The following is a 23,992-nucleotide window of genomic DNA, read 5'->3' as shown; positions in this document are numbered from 1 at the left end:
TCACTACAAAAATGGCTTGGATTATCCAGAATGTTGGATAAGTGAGACTCTACTGTACTTTTTCTGGAAACTAGGAAAGTGGGGTTTGTATATACAGTAGAGTCTCACTTATCCAAGCTTCAGCATTATCCAACGTAGTCTGCCTTTTAGTAGTCATTGTTTTTGTAGCAAATGTTGCAATGTTTTGGTGTTAAATTCGTAAATAATTACAACATAACATTACTGTGTATCAAACTGCTGTTTCTGTCATTTTTGTAGTGTTTTCAATACATTGTGATATTTTGGTGCTAAATTCGTAAATACAGTAATTACTACATAACATTACTGCGTATTGAACTACTTTTTCTGTCAAATTTGTTGTATAACATGATGTTTTGGTGCTTAATTTGTAAAATCATAACCTAATTTGATGTTTAATAGGACTTTCCTTAATCCCTCCTTATTATCCGAGATATTCGCTTATCCAAGCTTCTGCCGGCCTGTTTAGCTTGGATAAGTGAGACTCTACTGTAGTAGCAACAATAATAGAGAAAAATAATAAATGAAATAATACTGATAATAATAGAGAAAAATAATAAATGTAATAATACTGATAACAATAGAGAAAAATAATAAATGTAATAATACTGATAATAATAGAGAAAAATAATAAATGTAATAATACTGATAATAATAGAGAAAAATAATAAATGTAATAATACTGATAATAATAGAGAAAAATAATAAATGTAATAATACTGATAACAATAGAGAAAAATAATAAATGTAATAATACTGATAACAATAGAGAAAAATAATAAATGAAATAATACTGATAATAATAGAGAAAGATAATAAATGAAATAATACTGATAATAGAGAAAAATAATAAATGTAATAATACTGATAATAATAGAGAAAAATAATAAATGTAATAATACTGATAACAATAGAGAAAAATAATAAATGTAATAATACTGATAATAATAGAGAAAAATAATAAATGTAATAATACTGATAATAATAGAGAAAAATAATAAATGTAATAATACTGATAATAATAGAGAAAAATAATAAATGTAATAATACTGATAATAATAGAGAAAAATAATAAACGTAATAATACTGATAACAATAGAGAAAAATAATAAATGTAATAATACTGATAACAATAGAGAAAAATAATAAATGAAATAATACTGATAATAATAGAGAAAAATAATAAATGTAATAATACTGATAATAATAGAGAAAAATAATAAATGTACCGTATATTCTTGTGTATAAGCTGACCCAAATATAAGCCAACCAGGACCCTCACCCGAGTATGAGCCGAGCGGGGCATTTTCAGTCTTATAAAAAGAGCTGAAAAACTAGGCTTATACTCGAGTATATACAGTAGTTGTTAAAAGCATCACTGTGAGCCACTAAAGGTTCTAACTTTGAATAGCTCAGCTGAATATGAATCTGCAAGCACAATGTGTGCAGAGAAGAAAGCTTTATTTGTCTTGTTGCACGAAAGTTGAGTTTTCCACCATCTGTGCTCTAGTCATCATCTTTTCCATGACATTTCCCGGAGAGTCTCCTGTTTTATCACAGGCTGGAGAGGACATTTGGAGTGATTCTCCACCGAGAAGGATCAACAATGTGTTTTGTTCTAACTGGCATCGAGTCCTTGAGGAATTTCGTCTGACAAAACCTATAACCAAAAAGAAGTCCAATGTGGACGGAAAGGGAGAAAAGAAAAGGGCAATGCCTCCCCTCCAGTCACCCCTCCAGTTCCAGCAGCCTCTGCCGAGCCTCCAACACAATCTCCTCCATCACTTCCGGCTTCAGAAGATCCTTGATCTGCAAGGGAACGAACGCAGAGGTGATTCCAGATCCCACAACAGGAGAGGAGCTCGGTCTTGCAGGGCTAAAGCTTTTCCCCTTCGGTGAGTGGCAACCCAGAAAGTGGATTTTAAATGTGTGCCCTTTGTTTAATTCGTTTTGTGTATTTTAATACAGTAGAGTCTCACTTATCCAAGCCTCTGGATAATCCAAGCCATTTTTGTAGTCAATGTTTTCAATACATCGTGATGTTTTGGTACTAAATTCATAAATACAGTAGGTACTAAATTCATAAATACAGTACAGTAGAGTCTCACTTATCCAAGCCTCTGGATAATCCAAGCCATTTTATCCAACGTTCTGGATTATCCAACGCATTTTTGTAGTCAATGTTTTCAGTACATCGTGATGTTTTGGTACTAAATTCATAAATACAGTACAGTAGAGTCTCACTTATCCAAGCCTCGCTTATCCAAGCCTCTGGATAATCCAAGCCATTTTATCCAACGTTCTGGATTATCCAACGCATTTTTGTAGTCAATGTTTTCAGTACATCGTGATGTTTTGGTACTAAATTCATAAATACAGTACAGTAGAGTCTCACTTATCCAAGCCTCGCTTATCCAAGCCTCTGGATAATCCAAGCCATTTTTGTAGTCAATGTTTTCAGTACATCGTGATGACTATTATCATTATCATTATGACAGCTGTTGTGTTGTGTGTTGCGCCTTTAAAGTTTATCATTACGTAACTGGTGTGGATTCGGTCCTGTGGCTTTCCAAAGCATATCATTCTGAATGGAGAGGAGAAGCCAGTGGATTGGGATATTATTTATTATTTATTTGCTACATTTATATGCCGCCCTTCTCACCCCGAAGGGGACTCAGAGCAGCTTACAAATTAAATTTACATACAATATTATATTAGTATAGTACAATACTGGTAACAAATTACTATATTGTACTGTATCAACATATTGTAATATTATTAGTAATATTACATGTAAAATATGATATATAATTAATATTATTATATTGTATTATTAGTATTATATCGTGTTACAATATAATATTATGAATATTATATGTATATACAAGATGTTATAATTATTACATATTATTGTAAATTATATTGTATATATATATATTTATATATAAACACACACACATATATGTGTGTGTGTGTATGTGTGTGTGTATATATATATATATATATATATATATATGTGTGTGTGTGTGTGTGTGTGTATGTATGTATGGATGGCAGCAATTGGATAAAAGCAATTATTCCTCTCCCTCTAATTAGGACTTTATTTTTCTTTTCTTTTTGTTGTATGAACGCAGAGGCGTGGATGAGGGGTTGTGCTGCCAAGTTTAGTGTTTCTGGGATGTGTTGTTTTGTTGTTTTGTCCTAGGCCGAAATTTCATTACCCTTTTATATATAGATATAGATATAGATATAGATATATATTAGCTGTGCCCAGCCATGCGTTGCTGTGGTGTTGTCTGGTGGTGTTGGTGAGAAATTGTTGAGGTTGTGGTGGTATTGAATGTCTGTTATATGGTTGTCTTTATGTTTAGTATGCATTTGGTTGTTTGTGTACTGTGAAAGTGGTGAGGGTAGAGGTGGGGGGGTCTATGTCCCTGTGTAGTATTTTATAGTATTTATACGTTGTCCATGTGTTGGGAATGCTTGGATTGTGCCCTGCTGCATAGTAGAAAGGGTTGGGCTGGATGGCCCTTAGGGGTCTCTCCAAACTCTTGTGCCTGTCCCCTGGGCTGAGTGCGTTGCTAGGAGACCAAGTGGGCGGAGCTTAGCCCTCTAACTGGCAGCAATTGGATAAAAACAATTATTCCTCTCCCCCTAATTAGGACTTTATTTTTCTTTTCTTTTTGTTGTATCAACCTAGAGCCGTGGATGATGGGTTGTGTTGTCAAATTTCGAGGTTGGGGGGGGGGCCTGTCGTTTTGTTGTTTTGTCCGCTGCCCTGATGCCATCACTCTTTTATATATATAGATATATAAAACTAGCATAGCATGTTATTGCGGATAGGGGCCTCCAGCTGCTGCAAAGAGACAAGATACCTGGCTCGTTCCTAACTGATATAGTAAGCTCAGATATAAAGAGCAAAAAAGAGGGCAATTACCTGGTGCGGAAGGGACGCTTCATAGCAGTAAAGGATGCTCGTGTCGTAGAGCATCAGTTTCTGAGCCATTAAGGCCATGATGCAGTTCCGGAGGCGGGAGATGACTTCCCGATCTGGCAACGGCACCGGCTGGGAAGGAAAAAGAGAGGAAACGGCTAAGCAAAATCCTACGCTGAACCAACCGTCTTCACATTCAGGACATTTCATGGCAGATCCAAATATGAAAGTGAATGCTGCAGGGCAGGTTTTCTTTGATTATTTCTTCCCAGAAGCAGGTACTGTATATATTCGAGTATAAGCCTAGTTTTTCAGTCTTAAAAAAAGGGCCCCCCTCAACTCATACTCAGGTGAGGGTCCTGGTCAGCTTATATTTGGGTCAGCTTATACTCGAGAACATAGGGTACATTTATTATTTCTCTCTATTATTATTGGTCTTATTACATTTCTTATCTTTTTCTATTATTGTTGCTACTATTACATTTATTTTACTCTATTTTTATTACAGTAGAGCCTCACTTATCCAACATTCGCTTATCCAACGTTCTGGATTATCCAACGCATTTTTGTAGTCAATGTTTTCAATACATCGTGATATTTTGGTGCTAAATTCGTAAATACAGTAATTACTACGTGGCCGGGCACAGCTAGTGATTTATATAGGGTTTTAATGGCATGTTTTATATTGTACTAGCTGTGCCCGGCCACGCGTTGCTGTGGCGAAGTCTGGTGGTCTGGGAAATAAAGTATTGAGGAATTGGTGGTAGTTAAGGTCAAGGGTCAAGGTTTTCCCCTGACGTTAAGTCCAGTCGTGACCGACTCTGGGGGTTGGTGCTCATCTCCATTTCTAAACCGAAGAGCCGGTGTTGTCCGTAGACTCCTCCAAGGTCATGTGGCCACTGGCATGACTGCATAGAGCGCCGTTACCTTCTTGCCAGAGCAGTACCTATTCATCTACTCTCATTTGCATGTTTTCGAACTTCTGGGTGGGCAGAAGCTGGGGCTTTAGATAATCTGTGGAAGAGGCCTAAGTGAGGCCTAACTCTGCCTGTCCCCTGGGCTGAGTCGGTTGCTAGGAGACCAAGTGGGCGGAGCTTAGCCTTCTAACTGGCAGCAATTGGATAAAAACAATTATTCCTCTCCCTCTAATGAGGACTTTATTTTTCTTTTCTTTTTGTTGTGTCAACCTAGAGGCATGGATGATGGGTTGTGTTGTCAAATTTCGGGGTTGGGGGGCCTGTCGTTTTGTTGTTTTGTCCGCTGCCCTGATGCCATCACTCTTTTATATATATAGATTTGACGGTCTGGCTTTTGTGTATTTGCTTGTTTGTCTTGCATGCGAAAGACCTATGGTCTAAGCATTAAATAAATTTGAATTTGATTTGAATATAAGGTTATTTAGTTCCGCAACAGACTAAGTGTAGATTCCCCCCAGAAAGAAAATAATACTGTTTGGCACTTGGATTTCGGTGGTTTGAACCAAAGGCGGTTGTCCAGAGCTTCAGGATAATTTCATCCTGTGAAGTGTTGACATTTCTGACGATATAAAGACATGGCCTTTAATAGTCCTCCTCCCCAGGAAGCTCACCTCCAGGTCGGTGACGAAGCCCCCGGCCTCTTCGTCCTTCTGTTCAGGAGTCGGGTAAATCCAGATGAAGCCGTTGTTGCCGAGGATGACGGAAGCCCCGCAGGGCAGGTCGTGGAAGTGGGTCTTCTGCCGCTTCACCAGGGACGGGGAGACCTGGACCAGGACCCCCTGGCCGAGCTGCAACCACACACAGAAGCATTTGGACCCCCTTCCGCTGCTCACCAGGACCAAGAGCTAAGAAACGAGCCCGAAAAGTAACTCACCTTCCCATATTTCAGGCTTCGGGTGTGCAATGATACGGCCCCGTCAGAAAACACCGCCTGGACCTCTGCCTGAAAAGACCACTTAAGGAAACAAGACTCTTAAGGACCGTATTTTTGTAAAATAATACAATACCACCTTTGGATAACATGGGGAGTTTCCTCATTCAAGTGAAGCCGATATTAAGAAAGCTCCCAGCATCTGCCGCTTTGGCATTCCATCACAAAGGGCAAGAGCATTGATGGTCCTCCCTTTATTTCAGCCTGGGATACTTGGGAAACATTATACGAATGATTGCTGATGAAGATAGATGGCTTGGAAACATGACATTTTGGACTACAGCTCCCACAATCCCCCCAGCAAGCAAATGACAAATCAGGCGGGCACAAGATTAATAAGCGGTTGCTCTATCTTTCCCCAGACTTGGTCCGTTTCATAATTCATATGAATCCAACTTGACAAAACTATGGATACACTGATGAGGTCTCCTTCCTGCAGGTAATCGCGCATGGCCAGTTCGTCCTCAGCCGACCTCCGCCGCTGGAACAGAACAAGAGAAAGCCCAATGAGCAGTGTCCGCCTTTTCAGCTGAATCTAGTTATTTCCAAACAGAGGACGGCAGCTATGGAAGGCTGCAGGCCTGCCAAAAAGGTAAGGTTCCCAAGCCTATCTATATATATATAAAAAGTAATATTCGTTTTACTATGGAGTAAACAACAAAACCACTGAACCCAATCACACCAAATCTGGCCACAAAAGACATAGTCATCCAAAATATGTCTTTCAATTAAAAAAAACTAGAAAAATAGTCCAAATTACAAAGGATGAGGAAGAGCCTTTCTCCCCCTAACTGCCAGTCAGAAAGGTAGACTCTGCTGCCTTTAGGCCCCGCCCCCTTCGTGTCCTAGCAACTCCCTCAGCCAAGATGTCGCCCAGGGCACAGGCAGTTAGGCCTCTTCGACACAGCCCATAAAATACAGATTATTTATTTACTTATTTATTTCCAGCATTTATTCCCCGCCCTTCTCACCCGGGAGGACTCAGGGCGGCTTACAACAGTTGGCATCACTTAATGCCAAGAACATAATAATAAAACAAAAACAGTACATATAATCAATTAAAACTATAAAAATTCATCATTAAAATACATTATAACAATTAAAACATGTGTAAATTAGATCCATTTGATTTGAACTGGATTATATGGCAGTATAGACTCAAGGCCCTTCCACACAGCTATATTACCCAGAATGCCAAGGCAGGATAATCCACAGTATCTTCTTTGAACTGGATTATCTAGAGTTCACACTGCCATATAATCCAGTTCAGTGTGGATTTTATACAGCGGTGTAGAAGGGGCCTCATATAATCCAGTTCTAAGCAGATAATATAAGATTATAAATATAATATGAAAGAATTACTGTGGTATAATAATACAGAACAATATAATCTCTAAAACCAGGACAGTAAATAATGAGCAACACTCTGAAAGCAGGGAAATTAGGACTTCCAGAAAGGAAACAGTCAGGGCCAGCTAATACCTCCCAACAAAGGAGGCAGGAAGCAGACAGGCTTTGAAGCTGCAAGGACATTAATTGCTAATCAAGGTGCCTAATTGCAGCATTCATACTTGCTGCACTGAGACTATTCATTGCTATCCAAACTGGCCAACCAAGGATTCCGCAAGGTAGAAAGCAGCCAGGCTTGCAAGCAGCAAGGCTATTCAGTGCTTTTCAACCTGGCCAACAAATATTTCTTCTAGGTGGAAAATCCCCAGGCTTTGAAGCCACGAGGCTACTTTGTCCCATTCAACCTGGCCTAGCAAGGATGCCCTAGGTCAGGGGTCCCCAAACTAAGGCCCGGGGGCCGGATGCGGCCCTCCGAGGTCATTTACCTGGCCCCCGACCTCAGTTTTATAATATAATATATTGTATATACATATAATATTGATAATAATATTATAATGTAATACAATATAACACTAATAATAATACCCTAAAATAATATTAATTACATACTCTATATTACATATAATATTACTAATAATATTACAGTATAGTGGTATAGTTCAATAAAGTAATATATAGATGCTAATATTGTGCTATGCTAATAATATAATATATTGGATGTACATATAATTTGTAAGCCACCCTGAGCCCCCTTTGGGGTGAGAAGGGTGTGATACAAATGTAGTAAATAAATGCAGTAAATAAATAAATAATAATTAAATACATTTTAGACTTAGGCTCGCCCAAAGTCTGAAATGACTTGAAGGCACACAACAACAACAACAACAACAACAACAGCAACCCTAATTAACTTGACTATCTCATTGGCCAGAAGCAGGAGCACACTTCCCATTGAAATCCTGATAAATGTATGTTGGTTAAAATTATTTTTATTTTTAAATATTGTATTGTTCTTTCGTTGTTGTTGTTGCTGTTGTTGTTGTTTTTGCATTACAAATAAGACATGTGCAGTGTGCATCAGAATTTGTTTGTATTTTTTTTCAAATGATAATCCGGCCCCACAACAGTCTGAAGGATAGTGGACCAGCCCTTGGCTTAAAAAGTTTGAGGACCTCTGCCCTAGGTAGAAAGCGGCCAGGCTTTGAAGCTGCAAGACTATTCAGTGCAATTCAATCTGGCCAGACAAGGATTCCTGTAAGCCACAGCAAAGCTAGTAAACAATAATAATAATAATAATAATAATAATAATAATAATAATAATAATAATTTTATTCTTGTACCCCGCCTCTATCTCCCCGCAGGGACTCAGGGCGGCTTACAAATGCAAAAGAGTAAACATACAAAAACATCAAATACAGTAGAGTCCCACTTATCCAACATAAACGGGCCGGCAGAACGTTGGATAAGCGAATATGTTGGATAATAAGGAGGGATTAAGGAAAAGCCTATTAAACATCAAATTAGGTTATGATTTTACAAATTAAGCACCAAAACATCATGTTATACAACAAATTTGGCAGAAAAAGTAGTTCATTACACAGTAATGCTATGTAATAATTACTGTATTTACGAATTTAGCACCAAAATATCACGATGTATTGAAAACATTGACTACAAAAATGCATTGGATAATCCAGAACGTTGGATAAGCAAATGTTGGATAAGTGAGACTCTACTGTAATAATAATAAGATCAGAGTGAAATAAGAAATGTAATAATAATAATAAAATAAAAAATGTAATACAGTAGAGTCTCACTTATCCAACATAAACGGGCCAGCAGAACGTTGGATAAGCAAATATGTTGGATAATAAGGAGGGATTAAGGAAAAGCCTATTAAACATCAAATTAGGTTATGATTTTACAAATTAAGCACCAAAACATCATGTTATACAACAAATTTGGCAGAAAAAGTAGTTCATTACACAGTAATGCTATGTAATAATTACTGTATTTACGAATTTAGCACCAAAATATCACGATGTATTGAAAACATTGACTACAAAAATGCATTGGATAATCCAGAACGTTGGATAAGCAAATGTTGGATAAGTGAGACTCTACTGTAATAATAATAAGATCAGAGTGAAATAAGAAATGTAATAATAATAATAAAATAAAAAATGTAATACAGTAGAGTCTCACTTATCCAACATAAACGGGCCAGCAGAACGTTGGATAAGCAAATATGTTGGATAATAAGGAGGGATTAAGGAAAAGCCTATTAAACATCAAATTAGGTTATGATTTTACAAATTAAGCACCAAAACATCATGTTATACAACAAATTTGGCAGAAAAAGTAGTTCATTACACAGTAATGCTATGTAATAATTACTGTATTTATGAATTTAGCACCAAAATATCACGATGTATTGAAAACATTGACTACAAAAATGCGTTGGATAATCCAGAACGTTGGATAATCGAGTGTTGGATAAGTGAGACTCTACTGTACCGAAAACGCACAAATGAAAAATTAAAACATACGATTAAAATCAAACCATTAATAAGACAAAGTTAAAACACATCAATAAAAACATAAGGATGGGCTGATCAAAGTGCACTAAGTGAGATTTGTAAACATAGAGGAAGTTAAAGGTGCTATAAGAACATGGGGGAGAACCCAAATGCGAGTTGAACCCTAATAATAGTTAGAATAATAAGAATAAGAACAATCTGCTTCTGTGTCCCTGACTTTCTAGCTCTTTTGTTAACCTACCAGCTCCCCGCCGGGAAGATTCATGGAGGAAAGGAGCAGCACAGAATCCAGCCTGGAATTGGTCTCAACCTTCCAACGTTTCTGTTGAACCTTTGGAGAAAGAAAAGAAGAAGTCTTTGAAAATAAAGGTATTACCAGGAAATACAGATTTGCATACAAGAAAAAGAGCAGGGGTTCCTAAAAGCAAAATCTAGCCTCTTGGTGCCTCTTTTGCAGAGAGAGAAAGCGTGGTATCTATAGACTCGAGCAGGGGTCCCCAAACTTTTTAAGCCGAGGGCCGGTCCACAATCCTTAAGTCTGTTGAGGGGCCGAATTATCATTTGAAAAAAAAATACAAACAAATTCCTATGCATACTGCACACATGTCTTATTTGTAGTGCAACAACAACAATAACGAAAGAACAATACAATATTTAAAAATGAAAACAATTTTAACCAACATAAACCTATTAGGATTTCAATGGAAAGTGTGGGCCTGCTACTGGCCAATGAGATAGTCAAGTTAATTAGGATTGTTGTTGTTGTTGTTTTGTGCCTTCAAGTCATGTCAGACTTTGGCCGAGCCTAAGTCTAAAATTAATTATTTATTTACTGCATTTATTTATTACATTTATATCCCACCCTTCTCACCCCGAAGGGGACTCAGAGCAGCTGTATGTACATACAATATATTATATTATTAGCATAACACAATATTAGCATTATATATTACTATATTGAACTATACCACAATATTATATGTAATATATAACATATAATTAATATTATTATATGGTATTATTATTAGTATTATATTGTATAACATAAGATTATTATCAATATTATACGTATATACAATATATTATATTATTAAAACTGATATAAAAATATTATATTATAAAACTGAGGGCGGGGGCCAGGTAAATGACCTTGGAGGGCCGCATCCGGCCCCCGGGCCTTAGTTTGGGGACCCCTGGACTCAAGTATAAGCCTAGTTTTTCAGCCCTTTTTTTAAGACTGAAAAAGCCCCCCTCGGCTTATACTCGGGTGAGGATCCTGGTTGGCTTATATTTGGGTCAGCTTATACTCGAGAATATATGGTACATTTATTATTTTTCTCTAATATTATTGGTATTATTACATTTATTATTTTTCTCTATTATTATTACATTTATTATTGTACTCTATTATTGTTGCTACTATTACATTTATTTTACTCTATTATTATTAATACATTTATTATTTCACTCTGATCTTATTATTATTATTACATTTATTATTTTACTCTTATTTATTATTACATGCATTATTTTCCTGTATTATTATATGTATTATAATAATAAATAATATAATAATTTAATAATAATACATTTATTTTACTCAATTTTTATTATTAATAATAATACATTTATTATTTCACTCTGATATTATTATTATTGCTATTATTTTACTCTATTTATTATTACTTGTATTATTTTCCTGTATTATTATTATTATTTATTATTATTATATGTATTATTTTACTCTATTATCATTAAAAGGATACATAAGCACATTTACATTGAAGAAGATGAGAATAATGATTTAATCAGAGTTGGACAGTCTTATCTTAAATTAGAGCTTGATGTAAATATTCAAAAACATTTAACCTACTGATGCCTCAATTAATGTAATTTTATTGGTACAGTAGAGTCTCACTTATCCAAGCTAAACGGGCCGGCAGAAGCTTGGATAAGCGAATATCTTGGATAATAAGGAGGGATTAAGGAAAAGCCTATTAAACATCGAATTAGGTTATGATTTTACAAATTAAGCACCAAAACTTCATGTTATACAACGAATCTGACAGAAAAAGTAGTTCAATACGCAGTAATGTTATTCTGTAATTACTGTATTTACGAATTTAGCACCAAAATTTCACGATATATTGAAACCATTGATGACAAAAATGGCTTGGATTATCCAGAGGCTTGGATAAGCAAGGCTTGGATAAGTGAGACTCTACTATATCTATTTTTATTTCTAAACTTTCCCACCCTCGGCTTATACTTGAGTCAATGTTTTTCCAGCTTTTTTGTGGTAAAATTAAGATGCCTCGGCTTATATTCGGGTTGGCTTATATTTGAGTATATACGGTATATAAAAATGTAATGACTGAGTAAACAACAAAACCACAGAAGCAAATCACACCAAATTTGGCCACAAAAGACACAGTCAAACAAAAAACCTGGAAAATAATGTCCAAATTAGAGAATGGGGAAGAGCCGTTTCAACCCTGGTTGCTGGTCAGAAGGGTAAGTCCTGCCCCCTTTAGGCCCCGCCCACTTCGTCTCCTAGCAACCACAACGGCACCGGGGTACAGCCAGGGTTCAGGCTTTTGAGGCTGCAAGGCTATTCAGTGCTATTCCACCTGGCCAACAAAGCATTCCCATAAGCCACAGCAACACGTGGCCGGGCACAGCTAGTTAATAATAATAATGATGATGATGTTAAGAAAAGCTTTGGATGTATTTGAGATGCAAAAACCAGAAGTTTGGTTTCTTTACCTCAGTGATGCGCCCCACCACAATGTCTCCGACTTCGCCGTTATACCTGAAGAACAGAACAAAATAATATCATCATCATCATCATCATCATAAATTTATTACCCACCTCTCCTTTCAACTCGTTGCTTTTATTTGCAGCATTGTTATTTTCTCAATATGAGATCAACATTAATATTTGAGACAGCACCCCAATATTAAATATTTAATCTATATTGTGCCAAAACACAATACATATTAAATACATATAGTTCCAGAAAATTCCTATTTTAAATGAAGGTGGGTTGCATTTCACTCACATTGCAAAAGAATTACAGCCTGAAAGAACCTTCCAGTAGTAGAATAATAGTAATACCATAGTAGTAGTAGTAGTAGTAGTAGTAGTAGCAATGATAATAATTTGCCTCTGAGAGTCTCTTCCAACTCTTTGATTCTATTATTGTATTTAATTCACATAACAAAAGACACACAAGACTTACTGTATATACTCGAGTGTAAGCCTAGTTTTTCAGCCCTTTTTTAAGACTAAAAAAAGTCCCCCTCGGCTTATACTTGGGTGAGGGTCCTGGTTGGCTTATATTTGGGTCTGCTTATACTCGAGAATATATGGTACATTTATTATTTTTCTCTATTATTATTGGTATTATTACATTTATTATTTTTCTCTATTATTATTGGTATTATTACATTTATTATTTTTCTCTATTATTGTTGCTACTATTACATTTATTTTACTCTATTTTTATTATTAATAAACTCTGATATTATTATTATTATTACATGTATTATTTTACTCTATATATTATTACATGTATTATTGCCTGTATTTATTATTATTATTACATGTATTATTTTACTCTATTAATATTAAAAGGATACATAAGGGCATTTACATCGATGAAGATGAAAATAATGATTTGATGCTACTACTGTTGCTACTATTACATTTATTTGTAATAATTTATTACATTTATTTGTAATAATTTATTTGATGCTACTATTGTTGCTACTATTACATTTATTTGTAATAATTTATTACATTTATTTGTAATAATTTATTTGATGCTACTATTGTTGCTACTATTACATTTATTTTACTCTATTTTTATTATTAATACACTCTGATCTTATTATTACATTTATTATTTCACTCTGATATTATTATTATTGCATTTATTATTTACTCTATTTATTATTACATGTATTATTTTACTTTATTAATATTAAAAGGATACATAAGGGCATTTACATCGAAGAAGATGAAAATAATGATTTGATGCTACTATTGTTGCTACTATTACATTTATTTGTAATAATTTATTTGATGCTACTATTGTTGCTACTATTACATTTATTTTACTCTATTTTTATTATTAATACACTCTGATCTTATTATTACATTTATTATTTCACTCTGATATTATTATTATTATTGCATTTATTATTTACTCTATTTATTATTACATGTATTATTTTACTCTATTAATATTAAAAGGATACATAAGGGCATTTACATCGAAGAAGATGAGAATAATGATTTGACCAGAGTTGGACAGTCTTATCTTAAATTTTTGCTTTATGTAAATATCCAAAAACATTTAACCTACTGATGCCTCAATTAATGTCATTTTATTGGTCTCTATTTTTATTTCTGAAATTTACTACCCTCAGCTTATACTTGAGTCAATGTTTTCCCAGTTTTTTTGTTGTAAAATTAGGTGCCTTGGCTCATATTCGGGTTGGCTTATACTCGAGTATATACGGTATATAGCTGTAACAGTATCTTGCAATGCTTTGCTGCATCAGGGATGGCAACAATAATATTAATTTTAATAATTGTAATAACAATAGGCTGAGCTCACCTGGTTTTCAGGGCTTTGACGCAGACCAGCTTATTTACCCGCTCCACCAGGCCGGCCACCGAGGCAATCAGCTTCTCGTCCCCTAAATACGTCCCGTGGCCTCTTACAGACATAAAAGAATACGTCACTGGCTTTGATTTAAATCTATATTTAATCTATATATATAAAAATGTAATGTACGTTTGTAAGACTGAGTAAAGTACAAAACCACTGGACCAAATCACACCAAATTTGGCCACAAAAGACATAGTCATCCAAAATATGTCTTTCAAACAAAACAAAAAAAACCCTGGAAAATAAAGTCCAAATTAGAGAACGAGGAAGAACCGTTTTCAACCCTAGTTGCTGGTCAGAAGGGTAGGCCCTGCCCCCTTTTGGCCTCGCCCACTTCATCTCCTAGCAACCCTCTCGGCCACAACAGCCAGGGTTCAGGCTTTGGGGCTGCAAGGCTATTCACTGCTATTCCACCTGGCCAACAAAGCATTCCCATCAGCCACAGCAACGCGTGGCCGGGCACAGCTAGTAGTAGTAGTAGTAGTAGTAGTTGTAATAATAATAATAATAATAATAATAATAATAATAATACACCTTATACACATATATTAAGCTGCCTTTGTTTGAGAAATGAGGGGTATAAATAGATATAAGAGATAGTTCGATATATAGATATATATTTAGAGATATGATGATGGCGATCGGGGATAATATTTTTGGAGGAATTGTATTGAACCCATGGAAAAGGGTCATTCTGTCGCTTTGAAATGGGAACTGGGCTCAAATTTCACTCTGTAATACCATTTTGTCCCTGGGTTATCAGTGTAATTTCCTAATTGGTTCTATCATAAAAAAAACATGGGGAAATTTTATTAAACTGCCAAAACTTTGTTTCTGAGGGAAGGACATTCTGCTATAGCACATTTTGCTCTAGTTTTCTATTTAATATCTCGTTATCGAGTCTCAGCCAATGTGGCAGCCACAAAAACAACGTTTCTGGAGTAGAACAACCGATTTCAAAGTAAGGACTGCACAATTAAAAAGGAAATAACACTTCCGAATTTGGAACAGAGCATTCTCCGAATTTTGTTACCCATCTCACTGTATAGATCTCCCTTAATATGACTACATCACCTATCATCCAATGCACTGAGGTTCCCATAATCCCCGTCCCACGGCCACATGATGACATTCCTCCCTTAACACGGATCCTCTGATCTCCCATCATTTGCTTACTGAACTGAAGCTCCCATTATCCCCTCTATAGCTCCCCCCAGACACAATGGACTACATCTCCCATCGTTCAGTCAACAGAACCTGCCAAAAGTATCATTTGTAGGCCTCTTCCCAACACGATACTGAACTGAAGCTCCCATTATCCCCTCTATAGCTCCCCCCAAACACAATGGACTACATCTCCCATCGTTCAGTCAACAGAACCTGCCAAAAGTATCATTTGTAGGCCTCTTCCCAACACGATACTGAACTGAAGCTCCCATTATCCCCTCTATAGCTCCCCCCAGACACAATGGACTACATCTCCCATCGTTCAGTCAACAGAAGCTCCCAAAAGTATCATTTGTAGGCCTCTTCCCAACACGATACTGAACTGAAGCTCCCATTATCCCCTCTATAGCTCCCCCCAGACACAATGGACTACATCTCCCATCGTTCAGTCAACAGAAGCTCCCAAAAGTATCATTTGTAGGCCTCTTCCCAACACGATACTGAACTGAAGCTCCCATTATCCCCTCTATAGCTCCCCCCAGACACAATGGACTACATCTCCCATCGTTCAGTCAACAGAAGCTCCCAAAAGTATCATTTGTAGGCCTCTTCCCAACACGATACTGAACTGAAGCTCCCATTATCCCCTCTATAGCTCCCCCCAGACACAATGGACTACATCTCCCATCGTTCAGTCAACAGAAGCTCCCAAAAGTATCATTTGTAGGCCTCTTCCCAACACGATACTGAACTGAAGCTCCCATTATCCCCTCTATAGCTCCCCCCAGACACAATGGACTACATCTCCCATCGTTCAGTCAACAGAAGCTCCCAAAAGTATCATTTGTAGGCCTCTTCCCAACACGATACTGAACTGAAGCTCCCATTATCCCCTCTATAGCTCCCCCCAGACACAATGGACTACATCTCCCATCGTTCAGTCAACAGAAGCTGCCAAAAGTATCATTTGTAGGCCTCTTCCCAACACGATACTGAAGCTCCCATCGTCCCCTCTCGTTACCCGACGCACGCTGGGGGTGATGGGAGCTGCAGTCCGGCTCACCTCATGTATCCCGGGTCGGTGGTGATGGTGTCCCCGGGGGCCACCAGGTCCCGCTCCCCGTCGCCTTTCGCCAGGCGCTTCCGAGGCACCGGCAGCCCCACTTCCACCGCCGCCGCCGCCATCTTCACTCAGGGCAACACAACTTCCGCTGAGGCTCCGACTTCCTGTTCCGCCTGGAGAGGCCTCAGCGCTCTATGGAAGGCTCTCCCTCCGGCGCCCTCTGGAGGTCCCTCCCGGCATTGCAAGGCCTAGGCTTGTGAGGGAGGCCCAAACTCCCAGAATTGTTTTATTTCATACCTTGAAAAAGTTATTTTTAAAATTGTACCAAATGCATAAGATTATGAACTACAACTCACACCCCAAGAAGCTCCCTCAGTGCTTATACAGTAGAGTCTCACTTATCCAAGCCTCGCTTATCCAAGCTTCTGGATAATCCAAGCCATTTTTGTAATCAATGTTTTCAATATATCGTGATATTTTGGTGCCAAATTCGTAAATACAGTAATTACTACATAGCATTACTGCGTATTGAACTACAGTAGAGTCTCACTTATCCAAGCTTCTGGATTATCCAAGCCATTTTTGTAGTCAATGTTTTCAATATATCATGATATTTTGGTGTAACAGTCGTGGTAATATTGATTACATTCTACAGTAGAGTCTCGCTTATCCAACATTCTGGATTATCCAATGCATTTTTGTAGTCATTGTTTTCAATATATCGTGATATTTTGGTTCTAAATTCATAAATACAGTAATTACTACATAGCATTGATGCGTATATTGAACTACTTTTTCTGCCAAATTTGTTGTCTAACATGATGTTTTGGTGCTTAATTTGTAAAATCATAACCTAATTTGATGTTTAATAGGCTTTTCCTTAGTGCCTCCTTATTATCCAACATATTCGCTTATCCAACATTCTGCCAGCCTGTTTATGTTGGATAAGTGAGACTCTACTGTATCATGATATTTTGGTGCTAAATTCATAAATACAGTAATGACAACATAACATTACTGTGTATTGAACTACAATAGAGACTCGCTTACCCAAGGTTCTGGATTATCCAAGCCATTTTTGTAGTCAATGTTTTCAATATATCGTGATATTTTGGTGCTAAATTCGTAAATACAGTACAGTAGAGTCTCACTTATAGAAGACTGTTATTTGGACTTTATTTTTCTAGGTTTTTTAATTATTGAAAGACATAGATCGGATGACAATGTCTTCTGTGGCCAAATTTGGTGTGATTTGGTCCAGTGGTTTTGTTGTTTACGCCATGGGGAAAAACGCACATTACATTTATATATATATATATACTAGCTGTGCCCGGCCACGCGTTGCTGAGGCGTATGGGAATTCTTTGTTAGGTAGGTGGAATAACAGTGAATAGCTTTGTAGCCTGAAAGCCTGGCCATTCTGTTATGTGAATCCTTGTTTGGTGAGGTGGAATAGAAAGGAATAGGCTTGCTGCTTGGAAGGTTAGGTAGTTGCCTTTTAGGGGAATGTTTTTTTGGGTGGTAGAATTGTAATGAATAGCCTCGGTGATTCAAAGCCTGGGTGCTTGCTACCTAGGGGAAATCTTTGGTTGGTCAGCTTCAGAGTTGTATCACTGTTTCAAAGCCTGGTCACCTTTTACGAAGGTTAATCTTTTATTGGTCTGGTTGAATTGCACTGAATATCCTTGCAGCTCCAATGTCTGGCTGTATTTATTATTTTGTATTTTATATATATATTACAAAATATAGAAAACATGGCAATAAGAATAAGAATAGTAGAAGTTCCCGCCCATGGTCCCTGTCCCGAAAAATACTTTGAGTTCCGCGCGCATGCGTACATTGCCTGTTGTGGGTTTTGGCCTTTATTGGTGTTGTGATTGTGTTTTTTGTGTGATTGTGTTGTATCTTACTGGAGGCAGGGATGATGGATTGTGTTGCCAATTTTAGAGTTTGGGGGGGGGTTGGGTTTTGTTGTTTTGTGAGTTGCCGTGATGCCAAAAGCCTTTTATATATATAGATAGAAGACTGTTATTTGGACTTTATTTTTCTAGGTTTTTTGATTGAAAGACATAGATCGGATGACTGTGTCTTTTGTGGCCAAATTTGGTGTGATTTGGTCCAGTGGTTTTGTCGTTTACTCCATGGTAAAAACGCACAGAACATTTATATATATATATAGATTTATTACAGTATTTGGAGTCCCAAGAGGATCGAGGGAGAGGTACAAAGAATGCTTTGCCGATACAATCTCATAGAATAACAAAGCTCTGTAAACACATGAAGTTGTCGTTATTATTATTATTATTATTATTATTATTATTTACATAGATAAAGTGACAATCGTTCTCTGGAAGCTGAGAAATCTGTACATCCGATCCTTTGCCATTAGTTTGCATTCAAGGCCAGGCCTGGGCAAACTTGGATGTTTTGGACTACAACTCCCACCATTCCTAACAACCGCAGGCCCTTTCCTTTGTTAGGAGTGGTGGGAGTTGAAGTCCAAAAGACCTGGAGGGCCCAAGTTTGCCCAAACCTGAGACAGATCCAGTCAAAAGAGATCCTGAACTATATCTCCCATCCATTGAGCATCTCCCGCCTGATTGATGGGAGATATAGTCAAGCATCTCGAGAAGGAAAGAAATAAATTCAAGTGAAGGAAAGCAGCACTGGATCACGGCATTGTAAAGGGGGGATTGGGACCACCTAAAGGTCATCCAGTCCAACCCTCTTCTGTCGGGCAAAAAGACACAGCTGAATCTCTCCCGACAGATGGCCATCCCACCTCCATAGAAGGAGACTCCAATGCAGATATTTCACTCTCCTTGAGCCAGGAAATTCTTCCGAATGTTTCAGTGGAATTTCTAAGCATCAAGGCACGCAAACAACCCCTCGTGCCAGTCCTTCCCAGTCCCAACTGGGAATGTCCAGATGCCCAATGCTATTGAAAAGCAACAGAGGAGCGTGGGGAGTGCTTTGCCATCTGCCATAAGCAATCATTGCTTATTGAGTGTCTGTCAACGTGGAGAGTGCTTAGGTATCTGGTTGGTAATATTATCCCATTTACAGTGGTGTAGTGATGGCAATGTGAGTAGGTGAATAGGTACTGCTCCGGCGGGAAGGCAACGGCGCTCCATGCCGTCACGCCAATGGCCACATGACCTTGGAGGTGTCTATGGACAACGCCGGCTCTTCGGCTTAGAAATGGAGATGAGCACCAACCCCCAGAGTGTGAGTAGATCAATAGGTACTGCTCCGGCGGGAAGGTAACGGCGCTCCATGCCGTCATGCCAATGGCCACATGACCTTGGAGGTGTCTACGGACAACACCGGCTCTTCGGCTTAGAAATGGAGATGAGCACCAACCCCCAGAGTGTGAGTAGATCAATAGGTACTGCTCCGGTGGGAAGGTAACAGCACTCCATGCAGTCATGCCAATGGCCACATGACCTTGGAGGTGTCTACGGACAACACCGGCTCTTCGGCTTAGAAATGGAGTGAGTAGATCAATAGGTACTGCTCTGGCGGGAAGGTAACGGCGCTCCATGCCGTCATGCCAATGGCCACATGACCTTGGAGGTGTCTACGGACAACGCCGGCTCTTCGGCTTAGAAATGGAGTGAGTAGATCAATAGGTACTGCTCTGGCGGGAAGGTAACGGCGCTCCATGCCGTCATGCCAATGGCCACATGACCTTGGAGGGGTCTACGGACAACGCCGGCTCTTCGGCTTAGAAATGGAGTGAGTAGATCAATAGGTACTGCTCTGGCGGGAAGGTAACGGCGCTCCATGCCGTCATGCCAATGGCCACATGACCTTGGAGGTGTCTACGGACAACGCCGGCTCTTCGGCTTAGAAATGGAGATGAGCACCAACCCTCAGAGTGTGAGTGGATCAATAGGTACTGCTCTGGCGGGAAGGTAACGGCGTTCCATGCCGTCATGCCAATGGCCACATGACCTTGGAGGTGTCTACGGACAACGCCGGCTCTTCGGCTTAGAAATGGAGATGAGCACCAACTCCCAGAGTGTGAGTAGATCAATAGGTACTGCTCCAGCGGGAAGGTATCTAGTTCTTAGGCATCTGGTTGGCAGTCTTATCCCATTGACAGTGGTGCAATGATGACAATCCCAAGAGAATGGGGTGCCAGACCTCCTCCAACACCCCCCGTGGGGCTCAAGGCCCCAACGGCCCAGGAAGTAGTGGTCAGTCTAGGCCCGGTGTCGGTGGCCCTCAGAGGACCATGGTGGGGATGTGGTGGGCCATGGGGCCCGGGAGGGGGACGCCGGCCAGGGCGGGGGATTGGGCTTGGAGGGCGGCCGCGGCCTGGAGGGCGGCCCCCGCGGCCCCTCCGTGGGGCCTGTGCCGGGCGCTCTTCTGGTGGGCCCTGAGGCCGGCCAGCTGGGAGTAGGCGCTCTGGCAGACCTGGCACTTGTAGGGCCGCTCCCCGGTGTGGAGGCGCACGTGGTTGCGCAGCGTGGAGGACTGGCTGAAGCGCCGGTTGCAGAAGCGGCAGACGAAGGGCTTGTCCAGGGTGTGGATGCGCATGTGGGAGCGCAGGTTGCTGCGGGAGTTGAAGCCCCGGTGGCAGATCACGCAGCGCATGCGCCCCGCCGAGGCCGAGCCCGGGTCCGAGCCGTGGAAGTCCTCTACGGAAGGGAAGGAGAGGCAGAGGAAGACGTCAGCAAGGGACTCGTCCAGAAATAACAACAACAACAACAACAACAAGAAAACTCATGACCATTCATCATTCACTGCACCCTCACAGTGATGTTGACCGGCTATATCTGCCTAGAAGATCAGGGGGCAGAGGACTCTTGCAAGTCAAACAAGCCGTCAAAGAAGAAGAACATGCCCTGGCAGAAGATGGAAAGCAAAGTGAAGAACCTGCTTTGATTGAAGTCAAAAATCAGAAACTCCTCAAAGCACAGCAGACCAAAAACCAGTGCAAGAAAACCGCACTACAAACTAGAGCTGACAGCTGGCACAACAAAACATTGCATGGAAAGTTAAGAAAGTTAATAAAAGTTTATAATAATAATAATAATAATAATAATAATAATAATAATAATAATAATAATGCCCTGGCAGAATATGGAAAGCAAAGTGAAGAACCTGCTTTGATTGAAGTCAAAAATCAGAAACTCCTCAAAGCACAGCAGACAAAAAATCAGTACAAGAAAGCCGCACTACAAACTAGAGCTGACAGCTGGCACAACAAAACATTGCATGGAAAGTTAAGAAAGTTAATGGAAAGTTTATAATAATAATAATAATAATAATAATAATAATAATAATAATAATAATAATAATAATAATAATGCCCTGGCAGAATATGGAAAACAAAGTGAAGAACCTGCTTTGATTGAAGTCAAAAATCAGAAACTCCTCAAAGCACAGCAGACAAAAAACCAGTACAAGAAAATCGCACTACAAACTAGAGCTGACAGCTGGCACAACAAAACATTGCATGGAAAGTTAAGAAAGTTAATGGAAAGTTAATAATAATAATAATAATAATAATAATAATAATAATAATAATGCCCTGGCAGAATATGGAAAGCAAAGTGAAGAACCTGCTTTGATTGAAGTCAAAAATCAGAAACTCCTCAAAGCACAGCAGACAAGGAATCAGTACAAGAAAACCGCACTACAAACTAGCGCTGACAGCTGGCACAACAAACACTGCATGGAAAGTTCCTTGACACAAGCTGATAAGGAGAAGACCTGGCTCTGGCTCACAAATGGGACCCTGAAGTATTTTGTCAAATGTGGATAAACAAAACCTGTAATGATACTGAACCCAATCTGTATCCGTCTGGGTTGCTGTGAGTTTTCTGGGCTGTATGGCCATATTCCAGGAACCTTTTTTCCTGACGTTTCGCCCACATCTATGGCAGGCATTTATGGCAGGCAGGAATCAGCCGGGTTTTGAAACTGCAAGGCTTTTAAATGGTAATCAAGCTGTCCAATTGCAACAAACAGCCTGGAAAATTCATAGCAACCCAGACAGATACAGATAAGATAAACAGAACGATAGACAAATAAATATAGAGAGAAAGTCATGCTGGAGGACCTAGAAAATGCCTAGAGAGGGAGTATTGAAAGTCATGCTGGAGGACCTAGAAAATGCCTAGAGAGGAAGTATTGGAAGTCATGCTGGAGGACCTAGAAAATGCCTAGAGAGGAAGTATTGAAAGTCATACTGGAGGACCTAGAAAATGCCTAGAGAGGAAGTATTGGAAGTCATGCTGGAGGACCTAGAAAATGCCTAGAGAGGGAGTATTGAAAGTCATACTGGAGGACCTAGAAAATGCCTAGAGAGGAAGTATTGGAAGTCATGCTGGAGGACCTAGAAAATGCCTAGAGAGGAAGTATTGGAAGTCATGCTGGAGGACCTAGAAAATGCCTAGAGAGGGAGTATTGAAAGTCATACTGGAGGACCTAGAAAATGCCTAGAGAGGAAGTATTGGAAGTCATGCTGGAGGACCTAGAAAATGCCTAGAGAGGAAGTATTGGAAGTCATGCTGGAGGACCTAGAAAATGCCTAGAGAGGAAGTATTGGAAGTCATGCTGGAGGACCTAGAAAATGCCTAGAGAGGAAGTATTGGAAGTCATGCTGGAGGACCTAGAAAATGCCTAGAGAGGGAGTATTGAAAGTCATACTGGAGGACCTAGAAAATGCCTAGAGAGGAAGTATTGGAAGTCATGCTGGAGGACCTAGAAAATGCCTAGAGAGGAAGTATTTTGTCAAATGTGGATAAACAAAACCTGTCATGATACTGAACCCTATTGGAAGGGAGGCCTTCTGGACTGCTGTGCTAGTTGGAAACGATTCAATCCATGAAAGGCAAGAGGACCATAGAGGCCCAAGCGTACCGTTCTTGCTCTTCTTCTGCTCCTCTTCCAGGCCCAAGACGCCCGGGATGCCCAGGAAGGTGTTGTGCGAGTTCCCGTACCAGACCAGCAGCTCTTGGTCCGGAGGGATCATCTGGGGAAAGAGGGGAAAGGTTTTCGGTTTGGCAGATATCAATATAAACATGTGCTGACAGCGAGAGAGAGAACGAGAGAGAGAGAGAGAGAAACGAAGCACAGACTGATAGAGAAAGAGAGAGAAATAGATCAGAGAGATATGACATAGAGATAGAAAGACACATAGATAAGATAGCTAGAGATGGATGGATGGATAGATAGATAGATAGATAGATAGAGGTAGATATAGATTAGAGAGAGATTAAATGGATGGATGGAGAGAGAGAGAGAGAGAGAGAGAGAGAGAGAGAGCCACAGACAGAGAAAGAGAGAAATAGATAAGAGAGAGATATGACATAGAGAT

At 39.1% G+C, this 23,992-nt stretch overlaps 3 protein-coding genes across 4 annotated transcripts in view; 1 reads left to right on the top strand and 2 right to left on the bottom strand.

Moving 5' to 3' along the window:
• Positions 1-1,462: 1,462 nt before the first annotated feature.
• exosc2 (exosome component 2) lies at positions 1,463-16,819 on the bottom strand. The gene is made up of 9 exons (XM_003230185.4): positions 16,660-16,819; positions 14,376-14,477; positions 12,517-12,562; positions 9,992-10,081; positions 6,276-6,341; positions 5,804-5,872; positions 5,541-5,717; positions 3,956-4,084; positions 1,463-1,827 (listed from the first exon to the last, which is right to left on the bottom strand). The coding sequence occupies exons 1-9, from the start codon at positions 16,779-16,781 to the stop codon at positions 1,747-1,749; spliced, it is 882 nt and encodes a 293-aa protein (XP_003230233.1). The 5' UTR covers positions 16,782-16,819; the 3' UTR covers positions 1,463-1,746.
• Positions 9,992-23,992, top strand: part of LOC134292995 (mucin-2-like) — a 27,842-nt gene continuing 13,841 nt past the window's right edge. Inside the window, exon 1 of one of the 2 annotated variants that reach the window (XR_010000065.1) lies at positions 9,992-10,119. The gene's annotated coding sequence lies outside the window, so the exon portion shown is untranslated. The remainder of the gene's footprint in view (positions 10,120-23,992) is intronic. The other variant, XM_062959047.1, reaches the window with a different exon arrangement.
• The window catches only part of prdm12 (PR/SET domain 12), a 24,745-nt gene continuing 19,574 nt past the window's right edge, over positions 18,822-23,992 (bottom strand). Inside the window, exons 4-5 of the mRNA XM_062959048.1 lie at positions 23,536-23,647; positions 18,822-21,305 (exon numbers count right to left, since the gene is read on the bottom strand). Coding sequence (XP_062815118.1) covers positions 20,890-21,305; positions 23,536-23,647 — 528 coding nt within the window. The 3' untranslated portion in view covers positions 18,822-20,889. The remainder of the gene's footprint in view (positions 21,306-23,535; positions 23,648-23,992) is intronic.

The sequence above is a fragment of the Anolis carolinensis genome, unplaced genomic scaffold (assembly GCF_035594765.1).
Source record: "Anolis carolinensis isolate JA03-04 unplaced genomic scaffold, rAnoCar3.1.pri scaffold_7, whole genome shotgun sequence".
Taxonomy (NCBI): Eukaryota; Metazoa; Chordata; class Lepidosauria; order Squamata; family Dactyloidae; genus Anolis; species Anolis carolinensis.
This window is presented reverse-complemented; position numbering and strand designations above follow the sequence as displayed.

What these genes read in the sequence shown, in the direction of transcription:
- exosc2 (XM_003230185.4), bottom strand. Translation starts at nt 16,781, where the DNA reads ATGGCGGCGGCGGCGGTGGAAGTGGGGCTGCCGGTGCCTCGGAAGCGC. An exon ending in TGGTGGGGCGCATCACTGAG is followed by an intron (nt 10,082 to 12,516) that starts GTAAAGAAACCA and finishes CTTTCTCCAAAG; the next exon opens with GTTCAACAGAAACGTTGGAA. An exon ending in ATCTTCCCGGCGGGGAGCTG is followed by an intron (nt 6,342 to 9,991) that starts GTAGGTTAACAA and finishes GTTCTGTTCCAG; the next exon opens with CGGCGGAGGTCGGCTGAGGA.